At 42.8% G+C, this 25,279-nt stretch overlaps 1 protein-coding gene across 9 annotated transcripts in view; it reads left to right on the forward strand.

Annotated features, from left to right (window-relative positions):
- LOC110513668 (histone deacetylase 9-B-like) overlaps nucleotides 1-25,279 on the forward strand; it is a 113,628-nt gene that overhangs the window by 49,299 nt on the left and 39,050 nt on the right. Inside the window, exons 1-2 of one of the 9 annotated variants that reach the window (XM_036965586.1) lie at nucleotides 4,233-4,275; nucleotides 4,488-4,579. The exons of 2 other annotated variants lie outside the window; for them this stretch is intronic. In XM_036965586.1, coding sequence (XP_036821481.1) covers nucleotides 4,552-4,579 — 28 coding nt within the window. In that variant the 5' untranslated portion in view covers nucleotides 4,233-4,275; nucleotides 4,488-4,551. Of the gene's footprint in view, nucleotides 1-3,422; nucleotides 4,276-4,419; nucleotides 4,580-25,279 lie in introns of those variants that run through there. 6 more of the 9 variants (XM_036965590.1, XM_036965575.1, XM_036965567.1 and 3 more) reach the window with 6 other exon arrangements.

The following is a 25,279-nucleotide window of genomic DNA, read 5'->3' on the forward strand; positions in this document are numbered from 1 at the left end:
CGTCTACATAAATTATTTCCTTATGGGGTCTGATTAGCCTCCACCTCCATGACTCTCTGAAAGAAATCAAACACAGCATGTGTAAATGCTTTTCAGTATGTCCTACTGTATGTACTGTAACCTATGTTTACATGTAGAGTAGCATAGTGTAAAAGTCACTATAGAACTAGACATATTGGATAGACATCATACCTGGACGTATTGGTGCCGGAGTTCCTTGACCTGTTCCTTTCAAAAGTGTGTAAAACTGTTTCATTCCAACTCTGTGTTTGGTCAGAGTCTGAGCAATGGTAGTCAGGCTGATGCTTTCCACATTTTTAAATACCAGGTTGTACCAAAAAAGTGTTAAACAAATTAAAATATATTTTATATTTGACATTCTTCAAATAGCCACCCTTTGCCTTGATGACAGGGCAAAGTATTGACAAGTTTTTTTGAATTGAGAAACGAGCTTAAAGTTTTCTTTACTGACCATAATTTTCACTTGTCTGACCACTTGCATGATGACGAGTTTCTCACACGACTGGCCTGTCTGGGTGATGTTTTTTCTCACACGGCTGGCCTATCTGGGTGATGTTGTTTCTCACATGACTGGCCTATCTGGGTGATGTTTTTTCTCGACTGAATGATCTGAATCTAGGATTGCAGGGACTCTCCGCAACTATATATTCAATGTGCGGGACAAAATTGAGGCTATGATTAAGGAGTTGGAGCTCTTCTCTGTCTGCATTAATAAGGACAACACACAGGTCTTTCCATCATTGTATGATTCTTTGTGTGAAAATGAACTCAAGCTTATGGACAATGTCAAATGTGATATAGCGAAGCACCTGAGTGAGTTGGGTACGCAATTACACAGGTACTTTCCCGAAACAGATGACACAAACAACTGAATTCGATATACCTTTCATGCCCTGCCTCCAGTCCACTTACCATATCTGAACAAGAGAGCCTCATCGAAATTGCAACAAGCGGTTCTGTGAAAATTTAATTTAATCAGAAGCCACTGCCAGATTTCTGGATTGGACTGCGCTCAGAATATCCTGCCTTGGCAAATCCTGCTGTTAAAACACTGATGCCCTTTGCAACCACGTACCCATGTGAGAGTGGATTCTCGGCCCTCTCTAGCATGAAAACTAAATACAGGCACAGACTGTGTGTGGAAAATGATTTAAGACTTTGACTCTTTCCAATACAACCCAACATGTTGAGTCATTGCCAATTTTTGATGAACAAATACAGTTTTATATGTAAGATGGTTAAATAAAGAGCAAAATTGTTGATTATTATTATATTATTATTTGTGCCCTGGTCCCATAAGAGCTCTTTGTCACTTCCCACGAGCTTTGTGAGAAGTTGTGACAAAAACTCACACTCATTGTTATGTTTAAGAAATGTACCGTATGAGTGTGGCAGGCTTACAATGATGGCAAAAAAACAGCATTTGAGAGTGCGCTGACCCTGGTGCTAGAGGGGGTATGCAGCTGGAGGTTGAATGTTTGAAGGGGTATGGGACTATAAACATTTTGGGAACCACTGCCTTAGGGCACGCTTCCTCACATGATTGTCTGGCTCACGGCATGCTTCCTCACACGATTGGCTGGCTCACGGCATGCCTCCTCACACGATTGGCTGGCTCAGGGCATGCTTCCTCACACGATTGGCTGGCTCACGGCATGCTTCCTCACACTATTGGCTGGCTCACGGCATGCTTCCTCACACGATTGGCTGGCTCAGGGCATGCTTCCTCAAGAGCAGTACAGATTTAGGATCTTATTTGATGACTATTTTGTATCTGAGAATGTTCCAGCATGGCAGGAAAGGCCAACTTGTAGTGTAGGGTTAGGGTTAGGGTTAGGGTTAGGGTTAACCCTATTTTGTAGCTGAGAATGTTCCTGCACGGCAGGAAAGGCCAACTTGTAGGGTTAGGGTTAGGGTTAGGGTTAGGGTTAGGGTTAGGGTTAACCCTATTTTGTAGCAGAGAATGTTCCTGCATGGCAGGAAAGGCCAACTTGTAGGGTTAGGGTTAGGGTTATGGTTAGGGTTAGGGTTAGGGTTAGGGTTAGGGTTAGGGTTATGGTTAGGGTTAGGGTTAGGGTTAGGGTTAGGGTTAGGGTTATGGTTAGGGTTAGGGTTAGGGTTAGGGTTAACCCTATTTTGTAGCTGAGAATGTTCCTGCATGGCAGGAAAGGCCAACTTGTAGGGTTAGGGTTAGGGTTAGGGTTATGGTTATGGTTATGGTTAGGGTTAGGGTTAGGGTTAGGGTTAGGGTTAGGGTTAACCCTATTTTGTAGCTGAGAATGTTCCTGCATGGCAGGAAAGGCCAACTTGTAGTGTATTCAGGGTTTTAAAAAGGTTCTAAAGTTTGTCATTTCCACGTTAAAATGTAAGACTTGATTTGCCCTGATGAAACATGTATTAACGCCATCATAAAAATACCCATTCATTATAATCCACACAATAATTCACTTTTCTTGTTGCTGCAGGATTTGTTTCCTGTTATAGCAAACTGGCTGAAATGAAGATCCTACATCTGCAGTGTCCTGGATGCACACTGACCCCTGCTCTCTCTCCATCCTACAGTCTGAGATAATAGCTACTATTCCACTTGGTCAGGTGGTTAGGTCAGGGTGATCCCTGCTTCTACACCTGCATTGCTTGCTGTTTGGGGTTTTAGGCTGGGTTTCTGTACAGCACTTTGAGATATCAGCTGATGTACGAAGGGCTATATAAATACATTTGATTTGATTGGATTTTGATTTGATCTGGGAGGGTTGACACAGCTAGTTATATAATACATGTGTTTCTTTAACATGCAGAATATGGTGCTCGTTTGTTACTCTCAATGACTAACCAATCATCTTGAGATTGAACTAATGACCAACCTATCAGATATGGGCTGCTTGAACTAATAACCAACCTATCAGAAATGGGCTGCTTGAACTAATAACCAACCTATCAGAAATGGGCTGCTTGAAATAATAACCAACCTATCAGAAGTGGGCTGCCAATAAGAATAGAAGTTACGTTGTCAAAATACAGAATATCACAGGCACCATGTACGGATGAGGAAATATATTTGATTTGGATAGTATGTTTTGGAAAAAGGGATATAAGGATGAATCTTGTACGAGAGAAAGAAATGAAGAATCCCAGTTGAGAGAGGGTAGAGAGAGAGGGAGAGAGAGATGAGAGAGAGAGAGGGAGAGAGAGATGAGAGAGGGTAGAGAGAGAGAGAGAGAGATGGAGGGAAAGAGAAAGGAGAGAGAGATAAATAGAGTTGAAATGAGAGAAAGAGTGAGAGAAAAGAGCAAGAGAGAGAGAGAGGGGGAGAGAGAGGAATCAAGCAGAGTGAGCCTCCATCTGCAGCTTGGCTGGGCTCTGCTCTGGGAGAGAGGGAGGGGGAGAGTCAGTCAGGAGACATGCCTTCTGGCAGGAATCTAGCTGTAGAGCTGTAGAAGAGACAGCTGTGTTTGGTGGAGGTATTTTTAAACGCATCACTGCTGCTCCAATCCCCTCGCCTCGGCCCTCCTATTTATAGCTGGGGCCGGCCATTGTTCTATTTCTGTCACCTGTGGGCCACGCTGTTGTTAATTCACATGCAAATGAAGCTTGCACCCTCTCCGGCTCAAGCATTACTTTCCTGTGAGAGGTTGACGGATAAACAGTGCACGGCTTAGCTCATCTCTGACTAGTACACCCCCCACTGGAAGCTTGAAACACAGGCAGGCTCACTCTCACCGCTCAGACATTACTGAGAGAGGAACAGAGAGGAGAAGACAGACAGACGAGAGAGAGATCAGAGGGAATAAGAGCAGGGTAGTAGCTCGGTGTCACAACAAGAGAAGAGAATCAGACTGCCAGTCATCTTCTAACTCTGTCTGAACAGGGACTTCTTGACTGAAGCTCTGTGTTCTATTGTGCTGTGTAGTCACAGTATAGTGGGGAAAGCCTCACAGAGGGAGTGTGTGGTGTGGTTATTGTATTGCGTTTCAGCACAGCAAGAGAGAGAGAGTTTCCTCAGAGGAAAAGGAGGAGAGCTGTTTCTGTGTCTAGTCTCCGTACGCCGTCGTGGTCGTTCCCCTGAGTGCACTGCTGTGAGAGGGTTGGCTCTTTAGGGACAGGAAGAGCAGGACTTGCGATGCGACCTGAGCGCTGAGTGGAGTATGCTGCAGACGATTTACGAGAGCGAGTCAAATTTCTCCACCACAACAAACAAGCTCGTTGTCCAACAGCGACTCTTGGACCAGCAGAAGATGCACAACGTTAACTCAGGTGACCAGACCCACCATGCTCTCTCTCTGCTCCTAAAGGGATCTTTCTCTTTTTCCTCTGGATTTTTACAGCACTCTTATCCTCTCTCTCTGTTTCTCTTAATCTGGCGGTCTGCCGCTCTCTCTCCTTATTTCCCACTCTCTCTCTTTTTCTCTCACTCCCTACCTCCCTCTCCCTCGGTTTCATTCTCTCAACTCTCCGGTCTCTCCCAGTCAGTCTCTATCTGTCTGCCTCTGTGAAAGGAGGGCTCCAAACTTCTCAGCACAGCAACGCGTTATGATCAGGCACTGCTTTCTGTATCCAGGTATTTACATGTGTAATACTATACTGCATGGTTTTACAGTGTGCAGTGCTTCTGGATGGGCAGTTCCTCCTTGTATTCATTTACTGTCATTGTTTCTCTGTTTGCTTGTGTCTGAAAGGAGTAAAACAAACATGTTTAAAACGGTCTGTATAGTGAGTGTTAGTAAATACACATAGTTTTATCATTGTGTGGATATGGGACTGGGACTGGATGTTTTGGTGCATATTAATAGCACTGTGCTTTTTACACTCATTGTCACCACAATGAAATGGCATGGAAGGGATGTTGTGTTTGGATAGGGAGGCTTCCATGTCAGGCTTCACTTTTTGAGGTATAACAGTAGCAGGAAATGCCATGGTAAAAATACAGACAGTACAAGGCAAAGGGAAATGAACATCAAAAGATTATCTCTGCGTCTCTGTGGATGTTTACCGAACACAATGACATTCTATTCCTGACCTGAGAAATGAATCTCAGGGTTCAAACGAATCTGACATCATTCTGAGTAATGTCGGTTTTTCGGTATTCACTCAATGTGAGTCACTCTGCTATTCTCTGCCTTTTGGACTTGTGGTAGTTCAGAACATTCACTTGGCTGTTGTCATCTAATGGGACCAGCATTGTATTATGGGAAAGCACACACACTACAGTAAATGTCAGGAGTTTTGGTGGGCAGCATTGTTATGACAATACACAGATTGAGTCATGTACTGCGTATTGTGGGCAGAGTTGTATACAGGAAATGAATATTATGGCTATTGATTTCTCAATAACTTGTGAACATCAGAGATAAATGCTTAAATGATTCATTTCACACATCCTCACATTGATCACCAAGGATACCACATGCTCTGTGAACATGACTCTTATAGTGTGTTTCTGTAAACTCAGTGTATTTCTCCTCATTGTACTGTTGTCTGTTGTAGAACTATATTTAACCACCAGTACAATATATTAACTACAGGACAAACACATATCTACTTCATTAACTACAGAACAAACACATATCTACTTCATTAACTACAGGACAAACACATATCTACTTCATTAACTACAGAACAAACACATATCTACTTCATTAACTACAGAACAAACACATATCTACTTCATTAACTACAGAACAAACACATATCTACTTCATTAACTACAGAACAAACACATATCTACTTCATTAACTACAGAACAAACACATATCTACTTCATTAACTACAGAACAAACACATATCTACTTCATTAACTACAGAACAAACACATATCTACTTCATTAACTACAGTACCAAAACATATCTACTTCATTAACTACAGTACCAACACATATCTACTTCATTAACTACAGAACAAACACATATCTACTTCATTAACTACAGTACCAACACATATCTACTTCATTAACTACAGGACAAACACATATCTACTTAATTAACTACAGTACCAACACATCTCTACTTCATTAACTACAGGACAAACACATATCTACTTCATTAACTACAGTACCAAAACATATCTACTTCATTAACTACAGAACAAACACATATCTACTTCATTAACTACAGGACAAACACATCTCTACTTCATTAACTACAGGACAAACACATATCTACTTAATTAACTACAGGACAAACACATATCTACTTCATTAACTACAGAACAAACACATATCTACTTCATTAACTACAGTACCAACACATATCTACTTCATTAACTACAGAACAAACACATCTCTACTTCATTAACTACAGAACAAACACATATCTACTTCATTAACTACAGTACCAACACATCTCTACTTCATTAACTACAGAACAAACACATCTCTACTTCATTAACTACAGAACAAACACATCTCTACTTCATTAACTACAGGACAAACACATATCTACTTCATTAACTACAGAACAAACACATCTCTACTAAATTAACTACAGGACAAACACATATCTACTTCATTAACTACAGGACAAACACATCTCTACTTAATTAACTACAGTACCAACACATCTCTACTTCATTAACTACAGAACAAACACATCTCTACTTCATTAACTACAGGACAAACACATTTCTACTTAATTAACTACAGTACCAACACATCTCTACTTCATTAACTACAGAACAAACACATCTCTACTTAATTAACTACAGGACAAACACATATCTACTTCATTAACTACAGAACAAACACATATCTACTTAATTAACTACAGTACCAACACATCTCTACTTAATTAACTACAGAACTAACACATCTCTACTTAATTAACTACAGAACTAACACATCTCTACTTAATTAACTACAGAACAAACACATATCTACTTAATTAACTACAGTACCAACACATCTCTACTTAATTAACTACAGAACTAACACATCTCTACTTCATTAACTACAGAACTAACACATCTCTACTCATTAACTACAGAACAAACACATATCTACTTCATTAGCCACATAACTAAAAATCTCTACTTCATTAACTACAGAACTAACACATCTCTACTCATTAACTACATACTGCATTGTTATTCTATTCTGCTCTGTTCGATTATATTCTATTATAGTATGTCTCTATTCTGTCCTATTTTATTTTATTCTGCTCTGTTCTATTATATTCTATCCTATTCTATCCTGCTCTGTTCTATTATGTCTCTTTTCTGTCCTATTCTATTCTGCTCTGTTCTATTCTATTCTGTCCTATTCTATTCGGCTCTGTTCTGCTCTATTCTATTCTGTCCTATTCTGTTCTATTCTTTTCTGTCCTATTCTATTCGGCTCTGTTCTGCTCTATTCTATTCTGTCCTATTCTGTTCTATTCTATTCTGTCCTATTCTGTTCTGCTTTGTTCTATTATGCTCTAATCTGTCCTATTCTATTCTGGTCTGTTTGATTCGTTTGTATTCTGCTCTGTTCTATTATATTATATTGTATTCTGTCCTATTCTATTCTGCTCTGTTCGATTATGTTCTATTCTGTCATATTCTATGATATTCTACTCTGTTCTATTATATTATATTCTGTCCTATTCTGTTCTGTTCTGCTCTGTTCAATTCTGTTCTATTCTATTCTTCTCTGTTCTATTCTGCTCTGTTCTATTCTGCTCTGTTCTATTCTGCTCTGTTCTATTCTGCTCTGTTCAATTATGTTGTATTCTATTCTTCTCTGTTCTATTCTGCTCTGTTCTATTCTGCTCTGTTCTATTCTGCTCTGTTCTATTCTGCTCTGTTTTATTCTGCTCTGTTCTATTCTGCTCTGTTCTATTCTGCTCTGTTCTATTCTGCTCTGTTCTATTCTGCTCTGTTTTATTCTGCTCTGTTCTATTCTGCTCTGTTCTATTCTGCTCTGTTCTATTCTGTTGTTCTTTTCTGGTCTGTTCTATTCTGCTCTGTTCTATTCTGCTCTGTTCTATTCTGCTCTGTTTTATTCTATTCTGTTGTATTGTATCCTGTAGACAAGCTGAAAGGTAGTACAGTACATGATCCATGGTAGTCAGCAGAACAAGAAGAGCAGAACAAGTGTGAATAAGGCTCTAGCATGACACATTCTATCTCCTCTGCTCTGTCAATAGAACACCAGGTCAATCCCAACGTCCATTGCTGCGTTTCTCTCTCCTTCAAGCCAAGCATTTCAGCTCTTCTTGTTCTTCTTGTTCTTCTTGTTCTTCTTCTCACAGAACATTATCTGCCAAACAACAAGATATTTTAAGTGCCTGAAATTCAGGCTTCTTGCTTATTCTGTGGGTCAGCTATTCTTAGGTGTGTTATTTTGGGCTTATGGCATTAGCCAGCTAAGATTAGGCGCCTTGCTGTCTTTATCACTCCATCTCAGCAGCCAGCAGCACACCCCTGATATAACAGTGCTTTTGGAAGGAGAGATATACTTTATTTATCATTCATCTATTAAGTGTGTGTGTGTGTGTGTGTGTGTGTGTGTGTGTGTGTGTGTGTGTGTGTGTGTGTGTGTGTGTGCCTGTCTCTTATTCTGGTTTCACTTGTTGACGATTATATTTTCGGTTCTAAAAATAGCCTTGTCACATGCCTTTTATGACGGCTGCATGGGAGGCAGGGAGGCACCACAGTGACTGCTGCACAGCACATAGGTCTGTTCTGTTGGACTAAGACCATGGAGACAGGGTAAACAGTGTAGACAGGGTAAACAGGTTAAACAGGGTAAACAGTGCAGACAGGGTAGACAGGTTAAACAGGGTAGACAGGGTAAACAGGGTAGACAGGGTAAACAGGTTAAACAGGGTAGACAGGGTAAACAGGGTAGACAGGGTAAACAGGGTAGACAGGGCAGACAGGGTAGACAGGGTAAACAGGGTAGACAGGGTAAACAGGGTAGACAGGGCAGACAGGGTAAACAGGGTAGACAGGGTAGACAGGGCAGACAGGGTAGACAGGGTAAACAGACGTTGTTAGGAATTTGACCTAGTGAAGCTCACGTACAGAAAGATACCCATACATTCATTCCCTGACAGTACACATGTTAGACATAACATCTGAAACCATCTAAAATGGTGTGTTATGAGTGGGTTTATAATCACATTCAGTGGTGATGAAGCTGTTCTTGCCACTATCTGGAGAACCAACATTCATAAAGGTTTCTGTCCACAGAGCTCTTCATGAATTCACACTTCACTTAATAACACTCTCATCTCTCCGGCTTTCATGTTGAAGAAGCTCAATGAATTCAGAGGGAGGAAGACAACATGTCTTTGTGATTTTAATGAGATGAGCCATGTAGCAGTGACATCAACATGTTCTAACGTGACCAAAACAAAGTGCTCAGACACAAAGGCTTTTTGAAAAAGAGAAAATGACTAATTAGTTAACTGAATGTAATGTCAGGAAGTGGGATTGTTGAGAATAATAAAACACACAACAACACTGTGTTTATAATGCGCTCTAATATGACCATGGCCTCTCCTTTGTCTGCTGCTCTCTCTACCGTTATATTCATTTCAATCATCTGCTGCTTAACAAAGACTGTCATTGGTGAAGTAGATTTGTATATTGCATTACAGTTACTCTGTACCCCTTCTGCATTACAAATATGTAACAAGATGTTCCTCTTGAGCTGTTAAACAATAGTTGAACGTTCCAAATATACGGTTTGAAAATGAATAATACCAAGACTACGATAAGCATAGTCTTGGTATCAAGCAATTATTTCTTCACTCTAATAATTTGATGAAATTTAGAGGAACATAATATCAGAGGAGCAGCTGTTGTTGCGTAATTTCTAATACACAACGGCCAATCAGAGTGTCTGTACGGCCTATCAGAGTGTCTGTACGGCCTATCAGAGTGTCTATACGGCCTATCAGAGTGTCTGTACGGCCAATCAGAGTGTCTGTACGGCCAATCAGAGTGTCTGTACGGCCTATCAGAGTGTCTGTACGGCCTATTAGAGTTATCTATACGGCCTATCAGAGTGTCTGTACGGCCTATCAGAGTGTCTATACGGCCTATCAGAGTTATCTATACGGCCTATCAGAGTGTCTATACGGCCTATCAGAGTTATCTATACGGCCTATCAGAGTGTCTATACGGCCTATCAGAGTTATCTATACGGCCTATCAGAGTTATCTATACGGCCTATCAGAGTTATCTATACAGCCTATCAGAGTGTCTGTACGGTCTATCAGAGTTATCTATACGGTCTATCAGAGTTATCTATACGGCCTATCAGAGTTATCTATACGGCCTATCAGAGTTATCTATACGGCCTATCAGAGTTATCTATACGGCCTATCAGAGTTATCTATACGGCCTATCAGAGTTATCTATACGACCAATCAGAGTGTCTGTATGGTGTGAAGCTCTGTTGAGTTGCTCTGAATGTGCTGGACCTGTACAAGGAAAAAGACAGGCTTCGCATGGCATCCTGGGAAGGTAGTAAAGTGCTATACAAATGTGAAACGTACAGTTCTCTCTCTGTCTGCCACCCTTATGTACATTACCTTGATTGTGTTGCTATGTTACTGTACAGAACAGAACGGTAGTGATTTTGGGAGGTGACAGAGTCCTATAGACTGTATAAAGCAGTGCCCCATGGTTGGACAGTGTACAGAACAGAACGGTAGTGATTTTGGGAGGTGACAGAGTCCTATAGACTGTATAAAGCAGTGCCCCATGGTTGGACAGTGTACAGAACAGAACGGTAGTGATTTTGGGAGGTGACAGAGTCCTATAGACTGTATAAAGCAGTGCCCCATGGTTGGACAGTGTACAGAACAGAACGGTAGTGATTCTGGGAGGTGACAGAGTCCTATAGACTGTATAAAGCAGTGCCCCATGGTTGGACAGTGTACAGAACAGAACGGTAGTGATTTTGGGAGGTGACAGAGTCCTATAGACTGTATAAAGCAGTGCCCCATGGTTGGACAGTGTACAGAACAGAACGGTAGTGATTCTGGGAGGTGACAGAGTCCTATAGACTGTATAAAGCAGTGCCCCATGGTTGGACAGTGTACAGAACAGAACGGTAGTGATTTTGGGAGGTGACAGAGTCCTATAGACTGTATAAAGCAGTGCCCCATGGTTGGACAGTGTACAGAACAGAACGGTAGTGATTTTGGGAGGTGACAGAGTCCTATAGACTGTATAAAGCAGTGCCCCATGGTTGGACAGTGTACAGAACAGAACGGTAGTGATTTTGGGAGGTGACAGAGTCCTATAGACTGTATAAAGCAGTGCCCCATGGTTGGACAATGTACAGAACAGAACGGTAGTGATTTTGGGAGGTGACAGAGTCCTATAGACTGTATAAAGCAGTGCCCCATGGTTGGACAGTGTACAGAACAGAACGGTAGTGATTTTGGGAGATGACAGAGTCCTATAGACTGTATAAAGCAGTGCCCCATGGTTGGACAGTGTACAGAACAGAACGGTAGTGATTCTGGGAGGTGACAGAGTCCTATAGACTGTATAAAGCAGTGCCCCATGGTTGGACAGTGTACAGAACAGAACGGTAGTGATTTTGGGAGGTGACAGAGTCCTATAGACTGTATAAAGCAGTGCCCCATGGTTGGACAGTGTACAGAACAGAACGGTAGTGATTTTGGGAGGTGACAGAGTCCTATAGACTGTATAAAGCAGTGCCCCATGGTTGGACAGTGTACAGAACAGAACGGTAGTGATTTTGGGAGGTGACAGAGTCCTATAGACTGTATAAAGCAGTGCCCCATGGTTGGACAGTGTACAGAACAGAACGGTAGTGATTTTGGGAGGTGACAGAGTCCTATAGACTGTATAAAGCAGTGCCCCATGGTTGGACAGTGTACAGAACAGAACGGTAGTGATTTTGGGAGGTGACAGAGTCCTATAGACTGTATAAAGCAGTGCCCCATGGTTGGACAGTGTACAGAACAGAACGGTAGTGATTTTGGGAGGTGACAGAGTCCTATAGACTGTATAAAGCAGTGCCCCATGGTTGGACAGTGTACAGAACAGAACGGTAGTGATTTTGGGAGGTGACAGAGTCCTATAGACTGTATAAAGCAGTGCCCCATGGTTGGACAGTGTACAGAACAGAACGGTAGTGATTTTGGGAGGTAACAGAGTCCTATAGACTGTATAAAGCAGTGCCCCATGGTTGGACAGTGTACAGAACAGAACGGTAGTGATTTTGGGAGGTAACAGAGTCCTATAGACTGTATAAAGCAGTGCCCCATGGTTGGACAGTGTACAGAACAGAACGGTAGTGATTTTGGGAGGTGACAGAGTCCTATAGACTGTATAAAGCAGTGCCCCATGGTTGGACAGTGTACAGAACAGAACGGTAGTGATTTTGGGAGGTGACAGAGTCCTATAGACTGTATAAAGCAGTGCCCCATGGTTGGACAGTGTACAGAACAGAACGGTAGTGATTTTGGGAGGTGACAGAGTCCTATAGACTGTATAAAGCAGTGCCCCATGGTTGGACAGTGTACAGAACAGAACGGTAGTGATTTTGGGAGGTGACAGAGTCCTATAGACTGTATAAAGCAGTGCCCCATGGTTGGACAGTGTACAGAACAGAACGGTAGTGATTTTGGGAGGTGACAGAGTCCTATAGACTGTATAAAGCAGTGCCCCATGGTTGGACAGTGTACAGAACAGAACGGTAGTGATTTTGGGAGGTGACAGAGTCCTATAGACTGTATAAAGCAGTGCCCCATGGTTGGACAGTGTACAGAACAGAACGGTAGTGATTTTGGGAGGTAACAGAGTCCTATAGACTGTATAAAGCAGTGCCCCATGGTTGGACAGTGTACAGAACAGAACGGTAGTGATTTTGGGAGGTAACAGAGTCCTATAGACTGTATAAAGCAGTGCCCCATGGTTGGACAGTGTACAGAACAGAACGGTAGTGATTTTGGGAGGTGACAGAGTCCTATAGACTGTATAAAGCAGTGCCCCATGGTTGGACAGTGTACAGAACAGAACGGTAGTGATTTTGGGAGGTGACAGAGTCCTATAGACTGTATAAAGCAGTGCCCCATGGTTGGACAGTGTACAGAACAGAACGGTAGTGATTTTGGGAGGTGACAGAGTCCTATAGACTGTATAAAGCAGTGCCCCATGGTTGGACAGTGTACAGAACAGAACGGTAGTGATTCTGGGAGGTGACAGAGTCCTATAGACTGTATAAAGCAGTGCCCCATGGTTGGACAGTGTACAGAACAGAACGGTAGTTATTTTGGGAGGTGACAGAGTCCTATAGACTGTATAAAGCAGTGCCCCATGGTTGGACAGTGTACAGAACAGAACGGTAGTGATTTTGGGAGGTGACAGAGTCCTATAGACTGTATAAAGCAGTGCCCCATGGTTGGACAGTGTACAGAACAGAACGGTAGTGATTTTGGGAGGTGACAGAGTCCTATAGACTGTATAAAGCAGTGCCCCATGGTTGGACAGTGTACAGAACAGAACGGTAGTGATTTTGGGAGATGACAGAGTCCTATAGACTGTATAAAGCAGTGCCCCATGGTTGGACAGTGTACAGAACAGAACGGTAGTGATTTTGGGAGATGACAGAGTCCTATAGACTGTATAAAGCAGTGCCCCATGGTTGGACAGTGTACAGAACAGAACGGTAGTGATTTTGGGAGGTGACAGAGTCCTATAGACTGTATAAAGCAGTGCCCCATGGTTGGACAGTGTACAGAACAGAACGGTAGTGATTCTGGGAGGTGACAGAGTCCTATAGACTGTATAAAGCAGTGCCCCATGGTTGGACAGTGTACAGAACAGAACGGTAGTGATTTTGGGAGGTGACAGAGTCCTATAGACTGTATAAAGCAGTGCCCCATGGTTGGACAGTGTACAGAACAGAACGGTAGTGATTTTGGGAGGTGACAGAGTCCTATAGACTGTATAAAGCAGTGCCCCATGGTTGGACAGTGTACAGAACAGAACGGTAGTGATTTTGGGAGGTGACAGAGTCCTATAGACTGTATAAAGCAGTGCCCCATGGTTGGACAGTTTCATTACATTAAAGGCTATTTCTGGATTTTCACCAGTCAGATGAACTTGTGGATACCGTTTTTATTAGTGCAATTGCTAACTAGCATGCTTGCAGATAACCATAGACTTCCAGTCATTATGCTAACGCTAGTTAGCATTGGCTGATGAGACTACCTCTAACTTCCTTCATACTGGACACGGAGACACACCACAGAGTTCATCTGATTCTTGGGAAGTAGATAAAGGGCCTCATTGCCAAAATCCCCAAGTATCCCTTTAAGGACATACACATTAAACTCTATGGTGAATGACCAGGGTTTGAGTGGTTCGGTTTGTGGCTCGGCAGCGGCTCGGCAGCGGCTCGGCTCCTTTTGTTAGCGTTAGATGATAGCCTGCAAGCCACAGCTCTGTTTGAGCTGCGAAGACGAGCCTGACCGCCTGGGACTTAAAAATAAAGCTCTGTTTCCTGCTTTAGACGTGCCAGCTGCCCAAAAATAACAAGGCACTTAATGAGAGATCCAGCACCACATAGCAGACCCAAGCATCAGGCTATTCCTGCCCTGAAACATCTTCTGCATCTCCCAGTTTCTATTTATACAAGGCCAGTTAGAAAGAGCTCTGAGAGCTTGGTTGAATGTCACAACGTTTTTGGAAAGCAGGAAAAAGTATTGTTTGGGATTGTTGGATTGACTCTATTGCACTGTATTTATAATTAAGTGTCAGTTGTTGTGATCTAAATTTTTGTTTGTTGATGTCTTTTCACTTATATTCAGATCATTTTGGATTGTTGGATTGTAAGTGTTATATTATTATTATCATTATTGTCTTGTTGTTTGTTGCTGTCTTTTAACGAATGTGCCTGTAAGATCCAAAACAGATGTAGAATCTTATTTGATCGCTCTTTTGTTGCTGAGAATTCTTCTTTGCCACAGGAAATGCAGATGAGCTTCCTAATTTACATAAATTCACTGAAAACCCTCATTATCACACTGTTATATTAAGATTATTGCACTTTTTATAGTCTTCACAGAGATCTATAATATTATTATGGTTTTCACAGAGATCTATAATATTATTATGGTCTATACAGAGATCTATAATATTATTATAGTCTTCACAGAGATCTATAATATTATTATGGTTTTCACAGAGCTCTATAATATTATTATGGTCTATACAGAGATTTATAATATTATTATGGTCTTCACAGAGATCTATAATATTATTATAGTCTTCACAGAGATCTATAATATTATGATGGTTTTCACAGAGCTCTATAATATTATTATGGTTTTCAAAGAGCTCTATAATTTTATTATAGTCTTCACAGAGATCTATAATATTATTATGCTCTATACAGAGCTCTATAATATTATTATGGTTTTCACAGAGCTCTATAATTTTATTATAGTCTTCCCAGAGATCTATAATATTATGATGGTCTATACAGAGCTCTATAATATTATTATGGTCTATACAGAGCTCTATAATATTATTATGGTTTTCACAGAGCCTTATAATATTATTATGGTTTTCAAAGAGCTCTATAATTTTATTATAGTCTTCACAGAGATCTATAATATTATTATGGTTTTCACACAGATCTATAATACTATTGTGGCTTTCACAGAGCTCTATAATATTATTATGGTCTATACAGAGATCTATAATATTATGGTCTATAAAGAGCTCTATAATATTACTATGGACTTCACAGAGCTCTATAATTTTATTATAGTCTTCACAGAGCTCTATAATATTATTATGGTCTATACAGAGCTCTATAATATTATTATGGTTTTCACAGAGCCTTATAATATTATTATGGTTTTCAAAGAGCTCTATAATTTTATTATAGTCTTCACAGAGATCTATAATATTATTATGGTTTTCACACAGATCTATAATACTATTGTGGCTTTCACAGAGCTCTATAATATTATTATGGTCTATACAGAGATCTATAATATTATGGTCTATAAAGAGCTCTATAATATTACTATGGACTTCACAGAGCTCTATAATATTATTATGGTCTTCACAGAGATCTATAATAATATTATGGTCTTCACAGAGATCTATAATAATATTATGGTCTATAAAGAGCTCTATAATATTACTATGGACTTCACAGAGCTCTATAATATTATTATGGTCTTCACAGAGATCTATAATAATATTATGGTCTTCACAGAGATCTATAATAATATTATGGTCTTCACAAAGTGTTGCTATGAGTAAGCAGTCAAGCAGTCAAGCAGTCAAAGTACCATCAGAAAGATGAATAACCCAATACTTCTTAATTAACCTAGTGGTGATATGTCTACTTAGTGTCATAGTGTCGGCCACAGTCTCATCGCCATTCAGAATGATACATTAAACACTATGGGCCAGTTTCTCGGACACTGATTAATTAAGACAATACTATATATATAAAGGTATGTGGACACCCCTTCAAATTAGTGGATTCGGCTATTTCAGCCACATCCGTTGCTGACAGCACACAGCCATGCACACAGTCATATGATGCCACCTTTCCAACAAGTCAATTCGTCAAATGTATGCCCTGCTAGAGCTGCCCCATTCAACTGTAAGTGCTGTTATTGTGAAGTGGAAACGTTTAGGAGCAACAACGGCTCAGCCTCAAGGTGGTAGGCCACACAAGTTCACAGAAAGAGACCTCCGATTGCTGAAGCGCACAAAAATTGTCTGTCCTCGGTTGCAACACTCTCCACCCAGTTCCAAACTGCCTCTGGAAGAAAACGTCAGCACAAGAACTGTTCGTCAGCAGCTTCACTAAATGGGTTTCCATAGCCGAGCAGTGGCACACAAGCCTAAAATCAACATGCGCAATGCCAAGCGCTGGCTGGAGTGGTGTAAAGCTCGCCACCATTGGACTCTGGAGCAGTGGAAATGTGTTTTCTGGAGTGATGAATCACGCTTCACCATCTGGCAGTCCGACTGACGAATCTGGGTTTGGCGGATGCCAGGAGAACACTACCTGCCCCAATGCATAGTACCGACTGTAAAGTTTGGAGGAGGAAGAATAATGGTCTGATGCTGATATTTCATGGTTTGGGCTTGGCCCCTTAGTTCCAGTGAAGGGAAAACTTTGTGGCAACAGTTTGGGGAAGGTCCTTTCCTGTTCCAGTGTGGGAGAACTTTGTGGCAACAGTTTGGGGAAGGCCCTTTCCTGTTCCAGTGTGGGAGAACTTTGTGACAACAGTTTGGGGAAGGCCCTTTCCTGTTCCAGTGTGGGAGAACTTTGTGGCAACAGTTTGGGGAAGGTCCTTTCCTGTTCCAGTGTGGGAGAACTTTGTGGCAACAGTTTGGGGAAGGCCCTTTCCTGTTCCAGTGTGGGAGAACTTTGTGGCAACAGTTTAGGGAAGGCCCTTTCCTGTTCCAGTGTGGGAGAACTTTGTGGCAACAGTTTGGGGAAGGCCCTTTCCTGTTCCAGTGTGGGAGAACTTTGTGGCAACAGTTTAGGGAAGGCCCTTTCCTGTTCCAGTGTGGGAGAACTTTGAGGCAACAGTTTAGGGAAGGCCCTTTCCCGTTCCAGTGTGGGAGAACTTTGTGGCAACAGTTTGTGGAAGGTCCTTTCCTGTTCCAGTGTGGGAGAACTTTGTGGCAACAGTATGGGGAAGGTCCTTTCCTGTTCCAGTGTGGGAGAACTTTACAGGTCTGCACAGAGCCCTGACTTCAGCCACATCCAACACCTTTGGGATGAATTGGAACGTTGACTGTGAGCCAGGCCTAATCGCCCAACATCAGCGCCCGACCTCACTAATGCTCTTGTGGCTCAATGGAAGCAAGTTCCCACAGCAACGTTCCAACATCTAGTAGAAAGCCTTCCCAGAAGAGTGGAGGCTGTTCTAGAAGCAAAGGGGGGGGGACCATCTCCATATTAATGACCATGATTTTGGAATGAGATGTCTGACGAGCAGGTGTCCACATACCTTTGGTCATATAGAGTCTGTCACTTTTTTATTGAATGTTTTTATTGAACCTTTATTTAATTCGGTCAGTCAGTTAAGAACAAATTCCTGTTTTACAATAACGGCCTCGGCCAAACCCTCCCCTGACCCGGACGACGCTGGGTCCATTGTGTGCCGCCCTGTGATTCAATGATGAGTCTCCATTAAGCATGCTTTTTAGTCCAGGACGAGGCTTCATCTGTGTCTGGGAAACTGGCCCTGTAGCCTATCCATTGACTGCAAATGATGCTGGACACCACCTATGGTATGTAGCTGTAGGATCTAACATGGGCACTGTCTTCTAGCCTATTGTCATTATTATTATTAGACAAATAGATAATGGAAAGAGATCCAAGAACACATATCTCACATCACAGACGTCACAACATGTAACACTCTCACCAGTCCAGACGACTGAAGCCTGCTAGTGTGAGTCCTCAAGGTAAAAACAGACACGGACTGTGTCCCACATGGCACCCTATTCCCTATGGGCTCTGGTCAAAAGTAGTGCACTATATAGGAAATGGGGTGCCAATTGGGAAGCAAACACCTGCCATTGCCATGCCAACATCTCAAATGAAGGCTGTGATCGTCACTCTAACCGCCATGGGGGCTAACGAGAGACAGATCTGTTATAGAAATAAACACGTTGGGGACAGGCGGTCACGGAGCTGTGTGGTGGTAGTGTTGGCCCATGGTGTCAGGGAGGAGGCTAGTGCAGTGGGAGTGCAGCCACTGGTTATGAGTCACCCTATCCCCTGTTGGCAGGGCCCTCGGAGGGGAAGAATTTGGGCATGGGGCAGGGTGCTGCTTGTCTCTCCCTGGTGCTAAAAACAAATTGGACCTGTCATTCATAAATCTCCTTTACCCGCCAGTCCCTGCCGTTGGCGCTTAGTGACACCTCTCCACCAATGAGGAGGCCCCATCACTTCTTTCGCTCAAGGAAAACTGCAGGTGAATTAATATCTAGTAGTAACAGTTTATTGTATCTTATTCAAAAAGCCAAAGAGGTTGATTCAGTGCTCCTTCAGGGCGTTTAGCTTAAAAACAAAACTCTGTGTTAAATTAAGCAGACAGCCTGACATCCGTGACAGTCTTTCACACATTGTCTATATTAAGACCCAGGCAGCTCAGAAAGTCTGTTATATTTAGCCGTAGTTACTGCTGCTTCCGTGTTCTCCTCCTGGTATTTGCAGTGCATCAACAGCAGATTTCAGTTTCACGTATAACATTTGACATAGTCATTTCTGAATCCTAAACTTAGCCGTAGGCAGCCACAGATATAACCAGATAGACATGGGTCTATTTTAATGTCGGTGTATGATGCTGGTTAATTCAAAACAGACAAGATGATAATATCTGGGGAAAAGATCTGCCTTCTTTACTATGGGTTCTGTTTAACAGGGTGCTGTGTCTCTATACAGTCTGCACTTCACCTGAACAACAGATGGCTTATGTTGATAAGAAGTGTAAGGACTAGTTTGAAAAAAATATTTCAACTTATAAAATAGTTTTCCCACCGACTTAAAATGTTGCATCTTACAATGTAACTGTACCTTTGGTCATGTTAACTTTCGAAATGGACGTTACTTAAAGTCTGAAGGTGGCTGGGGTCACTTACCTTTCTGGAACAACTACCATTGTCTAAATGGAAGAATCTGCAGTGGAGAGTAAACCTCACATCCTCATTCCCTATTCCCTATGCACAGTTGAAGTCTGAAGTTTACATCCACATTCGCCAAATACATTTAAACGCAGTTTTTCTTAATTCCTGACATTTAATCCTAGTAGAACGTCCCTGTCTTAGGTCATTTAGGATCACCACTTTATTTTAAGAATGTGAAATATCAGAATAATAGTAGAGAGAATTATTTATTTCAGCTTTTATTTCTTTCATTACATTCCCAGTGGGTCAGAAGTTTACATACACTCAATTAGTATTCGGTAGCATTGCCTTTAAATTGTTTAACTTGGGTCAAATGTTTTGGGTAGCCTTCCACGAGCTTCCCATAATAAGTTGCGTCAATTTTAGCCCATTCCTCCTGACAGAGCTGGTGTAACTGAGTCAGGCCTCCGTGCTCGCACACGCTTTTTCAGTTCTGCCCACAAATTTTCTATGGGATTGAGGTCAGGGCTTTGTGATGGCCACTCCAATACCTTGACTTTGTTGTCCTTAAGTCATTTTGCCACAACTTTGTAAGTATGCTTCGGGTCATTGTCCATTTGGAAGACCCATTTGCGAACAAGCGTTAACTTCCTGATTGATGTCTTGAGATGTTGCTTCAATATATCCACCTAATTTTCCTACGTCATGATGCCATCTATTTTGTGAAGTTCACCTGTCCCTCCTACAGAAAAGCAACCCCACAACATGATGCTGCCACCCCCGTGCTTCACGGTTGGGATGGTGTTCTTCGGCCTGCAAGTCTCCCCTTTTTTCCTCCAAACATAACGATGGTCATTATGTCCAAACAGTTCTATATTTGTTTCATCAGACCAGAGGACATTTCTCCAAAAAGTACGATCTTTGTCCCCATGTGCAGTTGCAAACCGTAGTCTGAAATTTGTGGAGATGTTGAAAAACGAGTTTTAATGATTCCAACCTAAGTTTATGTAAACTTCCGACTTCAACTGTATTTATAGTGCCCTACTTTTGAACAGGGTCGATATGTCTCTGGTCAAAAGTAGTGCACTAAATAGGAAATAAGGTCAAAGGTGTCCTTTTTCCTCACCTCTTAGAGCTTGGACCCTTACGAAAAAACACACATGAATTTCACTTGTGAACACGTGAAGTGTTCCAAAAACACATGTTGTCATGTGATCACTTGTGATCTTATGTGAAGTTAATGTAATAATGTGAAAACATGTAAAGCAACATGTGATAACCATTTCCTTTCACGTGATAACCATTTCCTTTCATGTGATAACCATTTCCTTTCTGTAAGGGGAGGAGTCACATCGCTGTGTTGTGCTCTATGATTCTGCTGGAACCTCGATAGGTTGGGAGCCACAATGCTGTGCTGATTGATTCTGATGGAGTCACAGAGCTGTGCTGTATGATTCTGATGGAGTCACAGAGCTGTGCTGTATGATTCTGATGGCGTCACAGAGCTGTGCTGTATGATTCTGATGGCGTCACAGAGCTGTGCTGTATGATTCTGATGGAGTCACAGAGCTGTGCTGATTGATTCTGATGGAGTCACAGAGCTGTGCTGTATGATTCTGATGGAGTCACAGAGCTGTGCTGTATGATTCTGATGGCGTCACAGAGCTGTGCTGTATAATTCTGATGGAGTCACAGAGCTGTGCTGTATGATTCTGATGGAGTCACAGAGCTGTGCTGTATGATTCTGATGAGTCACAGAGCTGTGCTGTATGATTCTGATGGAGTCACAGAGCTGTGCTGTATGATTCTGATGGAGTCACAGAGCTGAGCTGTATGATTCTGATGAGTCACAGAGCTGTGCTGTATGATTCTGATGGAGTCACAGAGCTGTGCTGTATGATTCTGATGGAGTCACAGAGCTGTGCTGTATGATTCTGATGGAGTCACAGAGCTGTGCTGTATGATTCTGATGGAGTCACAGAGCTGTGCTGTATGATTCTGATGGAGTCACAGAGCTGTGCTGTATGATTCTGATGGAGTCACAGAGCTGTGCTGTATGATTCTGATGGCGTCACAGAGCTGTGCTGTATAATTCTGATGGAGTCACAGAGCTGTGCTGTATGATTCTGATGGAGTCACAGAGCTGTGCTGTATGATTCTGATGAGTCACAGAGCTGTGCTGTATGATTCTGATGGAGTCACAGAGCTGTGCTGTATGATTCTGATGGAGTCACAGAGCTGAGCTGTATGATTCTGATGAGTCACAGAGCTGTGCTGTATGATTCTGATGGAGTCACAGAGCTGTGCTGTATGATTCTGATGGAGTCACAGAGCTGTGCTGTATGATTCTGATGGAGTCACAGAGCTGTGCTGTATGATTCTGATGGAGTCACAGAGCTGAGCTGTATGATTCTGATGAGTCACAGAGCTGTGCTGTATGATTCTGATGGAGTCACAGAGCTGTGCTGTATGATTCTGATGGAGTCACAGAGCTGTGCTGTATGATTCTGATGGAGTCACAGAGCTGTGCTGTATGATTCTGATGGAGTCACAGAGCTGTGCTGTATGATTCTGATGGAGTCACAGAGCTGTGCTGTATGATTCTGATGGAGTCACAGAGCTGTGCTGTATGATTCTGATGGAGTCACAGAGCTGTGCTGTATGATTCTGATGGAGCCTCAGCTGGATTCTCCAGATCAAAGTGGAGCGTCTTAATACCCGTCACAGTGAGGGTAGGGAATTAAATATTAAATGAATAAGACATCATAGTGCTGGGTTCTCCCTCAGCCAGCCAGCAGGTGTTTCTCTGGCTATATTTAATACCATTAGAGAAGCAACAGCACCATACCGCCAGGGTCCTTGCTGTCTGTCTGACTCACTGCAGCCAGCCAGCAGAGAGAAGCAGCAGCACCGTACCGCCAGGGTCCTTGCTGTCTGTCTGACTCACTGCAGCCAGCCAGCAGGTGTTGCTCTGGCTATATTTAATACCATTAGAGAAGCAGCAGCACCGTACCGCCAGGGTCCTTGCTGTCTGTCTGACTCACTGCAGCCAGCCAGCAGGTGTTTCTCTGGCTGTATTTAATACCATTAGAGAAGCAGCAGCACTGTACGGCCAGGGTCCTTGCTGTCTGTCTGACTCACTGCAGCCAGCCAGCAGGTGTTTCTCTGGCTATATTTAATACCATTAGAGAAGCAGCAGCACTGTACGGCCAGGGTCCTTGCTGTCTGTCTGACTCACTGCAGCCAGCCAGCAGAGAGAAGCAGCAGCACCGTACCGCCAGGGTCCTTGCTGTCTGTCTGACTCACTGCAGCCAGCCAGCAGAGAGAAGCAGCAGCACCGTACCGCCAGGGTCCTTGCTGTCTGTCTGACTCACTGCAGCCAGCCAGCAGGTGTTGCTCTGGCTATATTTAATACCATTAGAGAAGCAGCAGCACCGTACCGCCAGGGTCCTTGCTGTCTGTCTGACTCACTGCAGCCAGCCAGCAGGTATTGCTCTGGCTATATTTAATACCATTAGAGAAGCAGCAGCACCGTACCGCCAGGGTCCTTGCTGTCTGTCTGACTCACTGCAGCCAGCCAGCAGAGAGAAGCAGCAGCACCGTACCGCCAGGGTCCTTGCTGTCTGTCTGACTCACTGCCGTACGCAGCCCTTTCATTGGTTCACAGGTTCACCGCTGCGCCTGGAACACCTCCGGTGCTGCTACAAGATAGTATTTTGTCAAGTACTTACCACTAAGATGAATATTCCCTGTCACTAGAGGAAGGCTGTGTGCTACAGGTGCTGGGCTGCTCTTTGACAGGAGTTTCTCTGTTATTTAAAATTAGCTGTTTTTAGAACACAGAGGAGAGAGAGAGAGAAGAGAGAGAGGGAGGGAGGGAGGGAGGGAGGGAGGGAGGGAGGGAGGGAGGGAGGGAGGGAGGGAGGGAGGGAGGGAGGTGAAGTACAGCCTTGGGGGAGTCCCCTTTGCTCTCTTCACTCTGAATGTAACAAAGAAATGAGAAAACCCCTAGCATCAAGTAAACAAAACACAAACTGGGAGGATAAGGAAATATGGTGATGGTATCTTTTATTCCATTCATGTAGCCTTTCTCAAAACAAGGTACAGGTTACAATGCAATCATTATTATTGTGTTTGTGGCATGATGTGTGTATGAATTTTTTATTTTTTTCTCCCAATGTATCAACTCTTACATAGCGATAACAGTCTAAATAGGATGATGGTAGTTTACCCCAGTGTCACACAGCAACTGTAGCTAGGATAGGAAGGATGAGACAAGGAGACAACACGCAACAAGACTCGATATCTGTTCTGCAGGAAGGAGGGACATTATTATGACGCCTGCCGCCGCCTGCAAACGTTACCATGGCAGCCAGTTAGGGTGGTAGTGGTGGTGGAAAGGGTGTGGGGTTGTCAGAGCCCAGGATTGCGGCACTTGCTTTAATGTTTCTATTTATAATCATTTATAACGACAGCGCCGCCCGCTGCACCACACAGAGGGGTTGGTTGGATGGTGTAATGAAAAACTGGTTGCACCGCCACCACCAAGCGGAGGAAAGACAATATGTTTCACATTATCAGTGAACACTATAACAGGGAAGGCATGTTGTTCACGGACAACTGGGCTAATGGAGACCTTTTCTGGTAGGGCTCAACTCTGACCAACTTGGGTTTGACATTTTATGCGTTTTACATGTGCAGCACGAGTGAGGAACGCTTAGTCTGCGTCCCAAATGGCACCCTATTCCATATATAGTGCACTACTTTTGACCAAAACCCTATATGGGGAATAGGGTGTCATTTGGGATGCAGACTTCTAGTGGCCACCGATTCCCATAGTGTGAACAGGTACAGTGAACGCTGTCAGGACTCTCACAACAGGTGCTGCCTGAAACACTGCCTGTATTTGTTCTCCTAAATGTGACCCTTGAGAAGATTACGGCAGTGAATGCACCCGATAAATCTCCCCTCAGCCTTTGGCATTTTAAGTAGGTTTGAATATTTTCTTTCAGGCTAAAAATGGAAGAGACATGTATAAGGCCTGTACAGTGTGTACTCTTCTCACAATGTGACTGATGCCATGACAAGAATAGAACTAGAATATTATCTAAGAGTTGGAAAAAAGCTAAACGTAGCAGTGAACAAAATGTCCTGTCACCAGAGAACAGTAGTTACTATCTGGTATTATGAGACATGGGTTGCTTTAAAACAAAAGGCTTGCTGTTCTCCATAACCTCATATGACAGGAGGAGAGATACAGTGACACAGTAACCTGGGTTAAACCATCCTCTCCTCTAGGGCAGAGAGATGGACTAGCCTTGTCCTCTATGGTGTAAATGAGAGGAGGAGAGATACAGTGACACAGTAACCTGGGTTTAACCATCCTCTCCTCTAGGGCAGAGAGATGGACTAGCCTTGTCCTCTATGGTGTAAATGAGAGGAGGAGAGATACAGTGACACAGTAACCTGGGTTTAACCATCCTCTCGTCTGGGGCAGAGAGATGGACTAGCCTTGTCCTCTATGGTGTAAATGAGAGGAGGAGAGATACAGTGACACAGTAACCTGGGTTTAACCATCCTCTCCTCTAGGGCAGAGAGATGGACTAGCCTTGTCCTCTATGGTGTAAATGAGAGGAGGAGAGATACAGTGACACAGTAACCTGGGTTAAACCA

This window comes from Oncorhynchus mykiss, chromosome 3, assembly GCF_013265735.2.
Source record: "Oncorhynchus mykiss isolate Arlee chromosome 3, USDA_OmykA_1.1, whole genome shotgun sequence".
In the NCBI taxonomy this organism is placed as follows: Eukaryota; Metazoa; Chordata; class Actinopteri; order Salmoniformes; family Salmonidae; genus Oncorhynchus; species Oncorhynchus mykiss.